Raw genomic sequence first — 12,528 nt, forward strand, 5'->3', positions numbered from 1 at the left:
CCTTACGCACTGTACTATCACTCCAGCCCCTTGGTGTCCTTTCTATTATTAAAATGAGAGGATTTTGATTACCCAGCACCCTAGACTCACAGCCTAATGTTGCCTAAAGCAGGGTAAATACTCAATTTATATTCATCAAGTACACAAAGCAGTCTCTGTTATAATGTAGGATTCCTGGCACTTCATTTTACAAACAAAGGCAAACACTTCCCTATTGGAGATGCTATAATCAATGGTGATATTATTTCCTTCTTTCTTAGAGTGATATGAAACCAGAAAATGATTCACAAGTTTCAGGATTTATTCTTCAGGGATTTTCGGAGGAACCCAAACTACAGTTCATCGTGTTTGTTATTTTTATCTCCATGTACCTGGTGACTGTCTTGGGGAACCTGCTCATCATCCTGGCCGTCATTTCAGACCCCCACCTCCACACGCCCATGTACTTCTTCCTGTCCAACCTGTCCTTCGTGGACATCTGCTTCACCTCCACCACTGTCCCCAAGATGCTGGCGAATATACAGACTCAGAGAAAGTCCATCACCTATGAGGACTGCATCACCCAGATGTACTTTGTCAATGTGTTTGCAGTGTTAGATGATTTACTTCTGACCGTGATGGCCTATGACCGCTTTGTGGCCATCTGCCACCCCCTGCACTACACGGTCATCATGAACCCCCGGCTCTGTGGATTGTTGCTTCTGGGGTCCTGGGTCATCAGTAGCCTGAATTCCTTATCGCACAGCTTACTGGCACTGCGACTGTCCTTCTATAAAGATGTAGAAATCTCAAACTTTTTCTGTGAACTCAAACAGGTGATTCAAGTTGCCTGTTCTGACACGTTACTTAATAACGTGGTGATGTATTTTTCTACTTTTCCACTGGGTCTTGGTCCTCTCGCGGGGATCCTTTACTCTTACTCCAAGATAGTTTTGTCCATACGCAGGATCTCATCAGTTCAAGGGAAGTATAAAGCCTTTTCCACTTGTGCCTCTCACATTTCAGTTGTCTCCTTATTTTATTGTACTAGTCTGGGCGTGTATCTTGGCTCTTCTGCTGCCCACAGCTCACAGTCCAGCTCAATAGCCTCCGTGATGTACTCTGTGGTCACCCCCATGCTGAACCCCTTTATCTACAGTCTGAGAAACAATGACATAAAGAGGGCTCTGAGGGCACTCTTGTTCAAGGGAACTCTAATAGGACAGTTGACCTAGGGTTGACGACATGCCCAAGGTTGTTGAAGTCAAATGCAAGAGAACAAAGTGATCACTGAGCATCCTTGGGAAGAAAACCTCGCTCGCTCTGTTTTTCGGATTTCCAGGTGCTCTATTCACTATCTGTAATTTTACTGGTTAAGCTTTCTGCTTTCCTTAATGTCCAAAAACTTTTCACACTTTTGTTGGTCACCATTGTAGATTTTTTTTCTAATCAATGATTCAATATGAAAAATAAATACCTAATAAGATAACATAAAATTTTTAAAAGAATATATTTTTAGAAGACAATGCCAACTGTTTTTCCTTTTTTACTAATTAATTAGGGGTTAAATGATAGTACAGAGGTAGGGCACTTGCCCTGCATACAGCTGCCCCAGGTTCTATTCCCTGGGACCCTAGATGGTCCCCCAAGCTACACCAGGAATGATCCCTGAGTGCAGAGCCAGGAAAAAGCTTTGAACATAGTAAGGTGTTTCCCTGAATAAAAATAAAACAAAGAATTATTATAAGTGGTATGGCTTCACTAGAGGACATACTGTGAGGATAATCAAGTTTTTTAATGTCTATTAGAAAATCTGAGAAAAAATTCAATTTTAAAATTAAATTCCTAAGCGTGATACCATCTCAACTGGCCTTTTAAATAAAGTAGCACTGTAACACTGTCATCCCATTGTTCATCGATTTGCTTGAGTGGGTACCAGTAACATCTCCATTGTGAAACTTGTTGTTACTGTTTTTGGCATATCGAATACACCACAGGTAGCTTTCCAGGCTCTGCTGTGCGGGCAGGATACTCTCGGTAGCTTGCCAGGCTCTCCGAGAGGGATGGAGGAATCAAACTCAGATCGGGTGCATGCAAGGCAAATGCCCTACCCGTCATGCTATCACTCCAGTCCTTCAAATAAAGTAGACTTTATAAAGTCCCCGGGTTTTGGAATCCTCAGTAGGATTTTGCCTTTTTCAGAAAATTGTCTATTTCACGTATTTCAGTGACTTGCAAAAGCAATCATGAAGCTCATGTCTTCAAGAGGAGTATTTATTGAAAGAGAAACACTTAGAAGTAGATGGAAACACTATGAACCTAATAGATCTGAAACATGATAAAGTATAATTTCAAACCTAATCTTCTTTAACATGCAAAATAAGTCTTGTTTATGTAGTGCAGTTACTCAGAGGGACAGGGAATATATAAATGAGGGTTTGTACATAAGCAGTACAGATTTATAGGTACTTCGTATTTATTATCATCTAATCTCATTTTTCAGTTTGAAAACTTCCTGTGCCATTTCTGTCAGGACTCCTGTTGTCACTTAAGTACACTAGCAGCCCCCTGTGCACCTTGTAATAACCAATGAAATATGTGAACATTATCAATATTTTAGTGTATAGATCTTTATGCTCATTTTTTGTTAAAAATGACTATAGAACTCGAATTTTTTTTTGCTTTTTTGGTCACACCAGGCGATGCACAGGGGTTATTCCTGGCTCTGTACTCAGTAATTACTCCTGGTGGTGCTCAGGGGACCATATGAGATGCTGGGAATCAAATCCGGGTCGGCCGCGTGCAAGGCAAATGCCCTACCCGTTGTGCTATAGATCCAGCCCCAAGAACTCGAATTTTTGGTACAAGAATAGACTCAACTGAATATAAATGTCTGGTAACCAGGCTAAGAGGAAGCCAATTCTTCAGTTTTTCTCCATTCTGTTCGCCACAAGTATCGAATGCGTTAACTTTTACTGCAGAATGACTTTGCTCTTAAGTATAATACCCTAGTGACCACATGAATTTGCAAATGTGAGTAGGATTCTGAGCTCTGCTTGTCTTTGAGTGAAACGGTACTAAGTTTTGAATCTCTCCATAATGCTTCTATTGTTCATTCTCTTTCTGTTTGGTTGGCTTGCCGGTGCGCATGCCTAGCGGTGCTCAGGGCTTACCTTGGGCTCTGTATTCAAGGATCATTCCTGACAAGGAACTCTAAGCTCGGCATGTCTCCCAATAAAACAGTACTAGTTCTGGACCTCTCCATAATGCTTCTATTGTTCATTCTTTTTGTAGGAGTGGGGTAGGAAACATACCTGTCAGTGCTCAGGGCTTACTGCAAGCTCTGAGCTCAATGATCATCTCTGACAATGTTCTGGGAGTCATATACATTTTCAGGATTCAAACCAGGGTTGGCAAGTGCTTAAACTCTTTATTAATTCTCTGACCCCAAAAACAATTGCTGTAGTGGTCTTCTGTAATGAATCATTTTGTGAACCGTTTACTCTATTTCTTTATGTATCTTATATTTTACCCTATATGCATGTATATCCATGTCATTTGCGTTAATTCACTCATAACCACATATTTCATCCTTCACTTTACCCAATATAACCCCATAAACCATAACCTGGACTCAATAAATTGACAGCCCACATCCCACTATCATTGTCTAACAATTTGTTTAGTTTTTATTTTTCCTTGCATATTCAACATACATGAGAAAAATTATATATACATTATATATACAAATGGCATTGTGTTTCACCACCTGATTCATTCACTGTGAACCATACTTTCTTGGTTCATTCACACTGTTGAAATTAAGCAAGATTATCTTATTTCATAGTCAAAGAGTCCCCATTGAGCCTAGATAGAAAATCAACTTTATCCACACTTCTATCACCTAGATTGTTTCCAACTAATTTTTTAAAAATTACTTCATTTGGGGGGCTGGAGCGATAGCACAGCAGGTAGGGCGATTGCCTTACATGCGGCTGACCTGAGTTCGATCCCCAGCATCTCATATGGTCCCCCAAGCACCACCAGGAGGAATTCCTGAGTGCAGAGCCAGGATTAACCCCCAAGCACTGCCGGGTGTGACCCAAAAAGGAAAAAAAATACTTCATCTTAATTTTTAATTAAGGCACTATTGATAATGTTATTCATAACTGAGTTTTAGGCATAAAATGTTCCAACAGAGGTATAATGATGGTGGCCTCGGTGTTTGAATATTAAATGTAATAAAATACTGTGAACTACTTTATAAAATAAAAAATTGTTTAAAGTGTTCCAACAGTAGTCCCTACTTCCCTCTGAAAACTGAAAACTTCCCTCCACCAATGTATCCAGGTTCTTTCCTACCATCCAGATTGCCTCATGGACAGGCACATTTTTAAGTTTAGATATTGTAGTCAGGATCTAATACATCCAGTGCTGTTGATTCTGACGTTTAGATATACACATATATCTCACCTCTACATAATAGATGCTATTTGTTAATAATAATGCAAAGCACAAAGAGGAACAGATGTGTTTCTATGAATGAGAATACTCTTGCTCTTGGGATCAATCCCCAGGTGAGAAAACCAGGATAATAAACTATTTCTATTCTCAATTGTTTGAGGCGTCTCTGTACTGTTTCATGAAGCAGTTGAATGATGAAAAAACAAACTGGATTCTTGACTCTTGGGAACAGGAGCTAAGAATCCTTTTTACCCAGGGGATTTTTGCACAGAGATCAATTGTTTGTAGACTGAAGTTGCAGCAGGGGGAAGTGCCTAAGGAATAGAGCCTGAATTATAAATGCCTCTTTCTCTTCAGTGTCCAAGCCTGAGTACTCTTGCCATAGGGAGATGTGGTTTTGTTTTCTGTTTGTCTGGGCGCATAAGACTTACTAGGGATAACTCATGTTTAGTTCTCCCTGCTCTCTTTCACAAGATCAGAACTTCCACCTCCAGCGTGGAGGAATTCAGACTTCCACTCGGGTCCCTTCCTCGTGGCATGCCCATCCAAGTGAGTCCAATAACCTAGTTCACCTTTCATGAATATATAACCCAGGCCATTGACCTATGGTTACCTGCAGAGGCAAGAGATCATTCTGTTTCCTTGCCTGATTGATGAATGTGGTTATATTTTTGCTTGTATAATATTGCAATCTTCCTGTGATCCTTATGCTGTTTATGATCTTTCATTTTATTTTTTTTTTTTTTTTTTTTTTTTTTGCTTTTTGGGTCACACCTGGCGATGCACAGGGGTTACTCCTGGCTCTGCACTCAGGAATCACCCCTAGCTGTGCTCAGGGGACCATATGGGATGCTGGGATTTGAACCCGGGTCGGCCGCGTGCAAGGCAAACGCCCTACCCGCTGTGCTATCTCTCCAGCCCCGATCTTTCATTTTATTAACCAGTCTAAAGTCATTATGTACATGTATGTTTGGGGGCCAAACATGGCGGTGCTCAGGGCTTACTCCTAGCTCTATCCTCAGTGGCTCACTTCTGGTGGCATGGCTGGTCAAGCTACTCTTGGTGACTCTCAGGGGATCCAAAGTGTTCCAGGAATTGATCACAGCCTCCAAAAGCTATTATACTAATGCTAGATATTATGTTGAGACTGTCAGATTCCAAGTGTGGTCTTAAGCAGGGGTAATTATATCCACCAGAGATGAGTTTTGCCCTGTGACATTTCTGAGTGTTGAGGGGTACAAGGGTAAATGGTGGCCTGGGATGCTTGAAACACCCTTTCGGGCACAGGACAGACTTCACTACAGAGAAGGAACAGGTCCAGAGTGTCCACCCAAACTCACACATGGTGTAAAGACAAGCATTATTGATAGAATATATGACTGTCTCATGCCTTAAAACTTGGTTTTTAAAATAAAGTTAATATTAGGGAGTCATTTTGCTACTCATTAAAAATTTCTTTAAAAATATTTTAGTATCAGGGCTGGAGTGATAGCACATTGGGTAGGGCGTTTGCCTTGCATGCGGCCAACCAGGGTTCAATTCCCAGCATTGCATACGGTCCTTCAAGCACCACCAGGAGTAATTCCTGAGTGCAGAGCCAAGAGTAACCCCTGTGCATCACCAGGTATGACCCCAAAGGAAAAGAATAGGCACTTTCCCCTTTTTCCCTTTTCCCCTTTTTTTGTCTTTTCCATTAGGGCACTGTGATTGCAATACTGTGACTGAATGTGTAGTATATTTATCCCTTTATATCCTTTCAGCACCTTGTTCTCATCCAAACTGACCACTTCCCCCTGTAATGACAGATAAGAAGCTGTATGTAATGAGAATTATGAAACTAATGAAAATTAAGAAAACGTGATGGGGACTGGAAAATTGAAACTGACCCTTAAGTTAAGCAAAAGAAGGGAGGGAGAAGCATTTCTTTTATTATCCAGTCAACCAAGTTAAGGGCCCACCATACCACCCAATTGATGGGAGCGCACTGGGCCCGGCAGATTTATGGGAGTGCCCGGGAGATGGTACCCAAGGCCACACCAAAAATGAGCAAGAGATACTGACACTGACTGTTTACCTTTTGAGCACCTGAAGGCTGTACCATGTGGGAGTGATGCATTGATTGTTTTTCCTCTACTTCTTCCCTTTGTATCCCTATTTCACTGATAAGAATGTACGTGGATTGTAACCCACCTTTAGAGGATAAAAGAGAGACCCTCTCAGCAAACGGGGCTCCAAGTCTCTCTCTCTCTACTGACTTGGGGTCCTCAGGGCTGAGTGTCTAATAAACTCACTCTCCTATCCTGAGCTATTTCTCTCTCTGCTCATTCTTGGCTCATGCCAGCACAAACCCCTCTTCCCCCCTCCCCCATCATTTTCATAGCATTCAGAATTGCTAATCTCATCTGAATAACAGCTCTACAAATGTTACCTGTGGGTGCAAAAGAGGTCTTCCTTTCTGAAACCACGCCTCCATTTCAAAATCTCAGTGTATTTCCTGACCAGCATGTCTTGCCGTTTGTGACCAGGCTGTCTATGATTCATCCCTTTAAAAAGGTTTCCAGACTTCCATTAATTTTTATAGTTAATTTTATAGTTAATTACACTTATGTGTAATAATGTATAATCATATATGTGTACATGTATATACATATATTTGGGTTTAGGGCCTGGATCTATGCTCAGATCTGGCCCGTTCAGAGTACAGTGATTGAACCCGGGTTGGTCCTACCCGCTGTATTATCACTCCAGCCCCGATATAGCTGAGATTTCAGAGCGTAGTTTCTCAGTTCATTTTTGGAAGATACTTTTTTACCACAAAATATTTTTAAAATATGGACATTTTTTAATTTATGGAAAGGTAAGGTGTTTGCCTTGCGTGCAGCCAACCTGGGTTTGAGTCTTCCGTCCCTTATGGAGAGCCTGGCAAGCTACTGAGAATATCCTGCCCCCATGGCAGAGCCTGGCAAGCTACCCGTGGCATATTTGATATGCCAAAAACAGTAACAACAAGTCTCACAATGGAGATGTTACTGGTGCCTGCTTGAGCAAATTGATGAACAATGAGACAACAGTGCGACAATGCTACAATTCACATAATATCACCTTTGTACATTTTAAACATTCAGGAAGCTGTAAACACATTAGTATACAATGTGTAAAAGGAAATAGAGCCTGGTACCGGCTTGAGCAAATTGATGAACAGGGATGACAGTGCTATAGTGCTACATATATATTTATATATTTATATATATATTTATATATTTATAAAAAGATCTGTATATGTATAGATATATATTTTATATAAGCAGGCTATCCTTATAAACTGTGCATATTTCCCCTTGTGAAGAGTTGGTTTATTCTATTACTTATTTTACACTTGGATGTACAATATATGAGGGAGGGTTGAGGGGGACTAGGGTGATGAGGGGTGAGGGGATTTGGGGTGGTCCATAATATATGTCACTACAGCATATCACTTCTTTTTGTCTTTTGAGCAAGTTTTTTTGCCCCTGGATTATATTGGATCAGTGTCAAGGAACTGTTTTCAGGCTTGGAAATCCTCCAGACTGAGATTTCTTTCTCAGATTCTCTAAAATACTGACAGAGCTCATTAAAACTCTGCTTCCTCCTCCTCATTCAATTTATTCCTTCACCTATCTCCATGCCATCTTTAAAACAGAATTTTAAATTTCTGCTTAAATACATGGCAAATACTGACATCTTTATCTGGAGACCAATGTTTCTACTCTTATAGGAGGTTTTAAATAAAAAATTTTACGTGAGTGGTATCATTCAGGTGTGTAATATTAATAGCTAAAGGAAACCAAGCAGTCAGACTTAACAAAGCTCATTAACTACTAGATTATCAGGTAGTTAGAAAAGTTGTGAGAATCTCTTCTGGCTCTTGAAGAGCAACTGGAGGCCAAGGGTGTTCCTGAGAGGCCAGGAGGGTGTGGGGGGGTGTCATTCATTGGGGGGCCAGAGAGGAACATGAGGTTGGTGAAGAATACATCTACAGAAACATGATGCTATTCTTCTTTGATCTCATAATATCCAAAAGAATGATAAATTTTAAAAAATCAAAACTAATGTAAAAGACAAAGCAAAATCACAGAATGATATTTCAATACTAGACTGGAGAAAGATCTCTGAGGTGCGAAATTAGGTTTTATCTAACGAGTGAGTAATTGGTATGGTTTTGAGTGAGAAAGATGTGAAAAAAAAAACATTAATCAAGAGTCATGATGCCGGGCTGGAGCGATGACACAGTGGGTAGGGTGTTTGCCTTGCACGCAGCCAACCTGGGTTCGATTCCCAACATCTCATATGGTCCCCTGAGCACCTCCAGGAGTAATTCCTGAGTGAGTGCAAAGCCAGGAGTAACCCCTGTGCATCGCTGGGTGTGACTCAAAAAAAAAACAAAAAAAAACAAAAAAAGAATCATGATGCTCCATGTATGGGATGTGTGTGTGCGTGTGTATGGATGTGTGGTATATGTGCATGTGTTCATGTTCATGTGTGCATACATGTACATGTGCAGTGTTGGGAATCCTGTCAAACAGGGCCTGGACCCTCAGCCAGTGAGGCTAGCCACATAGAATGAGACAAACATACAGACAGAGAGGAGATAGACAAACAAAAATGCACTTTCCAAACTTTAGGATCACCTGAAGGATGTGAGTGGTCTTACAGGCTGGCCACTTATGCAATTTTACTCTGCACTCCCACTGGACTGGTTGACAGAAACATTAACATGTGATAAGTACACGAAGATCAGAGGCTGGGGTACCATTCCATATAGCTAATCAGCAAGCACCCTTAGAAGTATGGAGTAAAGTCACAATAATTTCCTAATCTATTCTTGCCCATGTTGTTCCTACATCTAAAAGACCCTAAACAGTCTTATTTTATACTTACCTGGTGCTTTTTTTTTTTTTTTGCAGCCAGCAGATATTTGTTGTCTACTGTAGTCTTTCCTGCTCCATTGTTCTTTCCCAGGTGAGTTTTTTGCACATGCTTTGTATTCTAATACCTAAATTATCTTATCTAGGGGCCTCTCCCATCCTTGGGGCTCATGGTTAGGGGGATGAATTCCCATGCCTAGTTCTGTTTATGTTGCCTGGAAAGTGAGTGTCCTCAAGCCCAAGGGTAACTTAAATACAAGGTGACTCTTCAATTCTTAAATTCACCATAAACTCAAGTTGACTCTTAGAGTAGAAGGGCTGGACTTCATCAGAGTGTACTAAAGAGTGCTTGCTTAAATCATCCATGACCATTGCAACGAGATTAATACAGGAGGAGAGGTCAGAAGGAATGAGGCCAGCCCCATTGGATGACTTTTCAGAATAGTGGCAAGGACCCATAACTCTTCATCTCAAAGCATCTCTTTTCCTTCTTCATCTTACTCAGTTGTGATGAAATACAGGCTTCAACTCTGTGACTTTTCATCTCAAAGAGCAGCTTTCATGGGCCTTTTTCAATGGTCATTTCTTCTGTAAAATGTCCCCTTCCAGTACAAAACTTCCCACTCATGCTAAATTGCTTCATGCTAAATGTCACCTATGTGTGGTGTTGCCTAAACACCCATAGCCAATAAATCATGTTCTTCAGCCTCTCATATTTTTGCCTTTCTTTTCTTCCAATGGCTTCTCTCCCTCAAAAATTTCATATTTTAGTTTCTATTTAGATATTATCTCCTTCATTGAATTGTAAGGATATTTGTTCTTCCCCACACTGTACTGATACTAAGGGTACCCTAAGCAAAGGAATACTTGGTTTCTTTTCTGTCATGTTTGGGAAATTTTTAATTTACTTTGTAGGAAACATGACTTATTTACAAACATGAGTGCTTGAGGTAAAATGTTCACAGTGGGGGTGACTTGGAGGCTCTCCCAGAAGAATAGGACCAATCACCCATCAAAAACAGCTTGTGTTTGCAACAATAAATTGAAATTCAAATAGGTAAAGACCATGGGTGTATGTGTATAATTTTTGTCCTGTTGTTCCCCTCTCCAGTTAACTCCACAACATGAAGTCAGAGAACAACTCACAAGTAGCAGGATTTATACTACTAGGATTTTCACATGAACAAAATCTGCAACCCCTCATCTTTGGGATTTTCCTCTCCATGTATCTTCTTACCGTCTTTGGAAATCTGCTCATCATCCTGGCCGTCAGCTCAGACCCCCACCTCCACACGCCCATGTACTTCTTCCTCTCTAACTTGTCCTTGGTAGACATTGGTTTTGTCACCACCACTGTCCCCAAGATGCTGGTGAATATACAGACAAGGAGCAAAGCCATCACCTATGAAGGTTGCATGTCTCAGATGTACTTTGTCATGCTCTTTGCTGTGCTGGACATCCTTCTCCTAACTGTGATGGCCTATGACCGTTTTGTAGCCATCTGCCACCCCCTGCACTACACAGTTATCATGAACTCTCAGCTCTGTGGATTGTTGCTTCTTGCGTCCTGGCTCACGAGTGTCCTGCATTCCTTGGTAGAAAGCCTAATGGTGTTGCAACTGTCCTTCTGTACTGATGTGGCAATTGCTCACTTTTTCTGTGAACTTAATACCATGGTCCAACTGGCCTGCTCTGATACCTTTCTGATGAATGTGGTGATGTATAGTTCAGTCGTCTTGCTGGGGGTTGGGTCTTTTTCTGGAATCCTTTACTCTTACTCTAAGATCATTTCTTCCATACTTAGAATTAAATCAGCTCAGGGGAAGTCTAAAGCGTTTTCCACCTGTGTGTCTCACCTCTCCGTGGTCTCCCTGTTTTATTGTACAAGCCTAGGAGTGTACCTGAGCTCTGCTGGTACCCACAGCTCACAGTCAACTTCAACAGCCTCAGTGATGTACACGGTGGTCACCCCGATGCTTAATCCCTTCATCTACAGTCTGAGGAATAAAGATATCAAAGGGGCTTTGGGAACATTTTTTGTGAAGGAGATAGAAAAATGAAAGCAATGTTACAGTTGATGAAGTACCCATAGTAGGATAACATTGGTTTGTGCTTTCTCCTCTGCCACAAGGAGCTTAGTTTTTTTTTCTTTTTTTTTAATTAGTGAATCATTCTGAGGTACAATACCACTTCTGGGGATATATCCCGGAGAGGCAAAAAAGTACAGCAGAAATGACATCTGCACTTGTATGTTCATTGCTGCACTGTTTACAATAGCCAAAATCTGGAAAAAAACTTGAGTGCCCAAGAGCAGATGACTGGTTAAAGAAACTTTGATACATCTACACAATGGAATACTATACAGCTGTTAGAAAAGAGGAAGTCATGAAATTTGCATATAAGTGGATCAACATGAAAAGTATCATGTTAAGTGAAATGAGTCAGAAAAAGGGACAGACAAGGAGCTTAGGTTTATTGAGTAACACCCATCACAGTGCTCCCGAAGCACTCCCATTTCCTCGGTATTCATCTTTAACTTCTCTATGCTCTGCTTTCTCTTCCTGTTAATCACTCATTTCCCCTAAGCAGTACCTGTGACTTGAAAAGCCAAATTCATCAGAAATCTCTGAAATATAGCTCTTCTCCTTTCCTTATGTTCTTTGCATAGTTTATGGTTGTTGGACTAAGGAAAGGAGAAACACACTCCTAGGTTATATTTCAATTTCTTTTGGCCCTTGAGCGGATCTCCTGGCTGCAGGAGATCTTTAAGAAGAGCTTCCCCGGAAGGAAGGGCCTTTACATATGTTGGTTGTGCTCCCTCACCTGTGTGGTTGCTACCCCTAAGGCTTGGAGGTCAGGGCTGGACAGAGGCTGCGAGGTGGAGCAAAGAGAGACTAGCATGGAATGGGGAGCTTAGTGAGACTGGAACAGGCGCGTGGGGGAGAATGGGATAAACAGCAACTGATCACCAACCAGCCTGGCCCCTGTCTTATCCTCCTTTCATCCATCGCTGTCAGCCTCCAGGGTGGGAAATGGCTTAACCAACTAAGGCATGTGGAGAGAGAGCACCCCCCATTTTATTTTGGGATTACACACACGATTGTAGGATTAAAGGCCACAGGGCATTTGATCAGACTTCAGGAATGCAAACTTGTTCTTTTACTATTTCCTGACAGTCTCA

At 41.2% G+C, this 12,528-nt stretch overlaps 2 protein-coding genes across 2 annotated transcripts; both read left to right on the forward strand.

Annotated features, from left to right (window-relative positions):
- Window positions 1–266: 266 nt before the first annotated feature.
- On the forward strand, window positions 267–1,214 carry LOC101537574 (olfactory receptor 7A17-like). The gene has a single exon (XM_004615063.3). It carries the CDS (start codon window positions 267–269, stop codon window positions 1,212–1,214), a length of 948 nt encoding a protein of 315 aa, XP_004615120.3.
- Window positions 1,215–10,471: 9,257 nt separating this feature from the next.
- Window positions 10,472–11,407, forward strand: LOC101537849 (olfactory receptor 7A10-like). Its single transcript, XM_055124731.1, has one exon. The coding sequence runs from the start codon at window positions 10,472–10,474 to the stop codon at window positions 11,405–11,407; it is 936 nt and encodes a 311-aa protein (XP_054980706.1).
- Window positions 11,408–12,528: the final 1,121 nt, after the last annotated feature.

The sequence above is a fragment of the Sorex araneus genome, chromosome 2, assembly GCF_027595985.1.
Source record: "Sorex araneus isolate mSorAra2 chromosome 2, mSorAra2.pri, whole genome shotgun sequence".
In the NCBI taxonomy this organism is placed as follows: domain Eukaryota; kingdom Metazoa; phylum Chordata; class Mammalia; order Eulipotyphla; family Soricidae; genus Sorex; species Sorex araneus.

What these genes read in the sequence shown, in the direction of transcription:
- LOC101537574 (XM_004615063.3), top strand. Translation starts at nt 267, where the DNA reads ATGAAACCAGAAAATGATTCACAAGTTTCAGGATTTATTCTTCAGGGA.
- LOC101537849 (XM_055124731.1), top strand. Translation starts at nt 10,472, where the DNA reads ATGAAGTCAGAGAACAACTCACAAGTAGCAGGATTTATACTACTAGGA.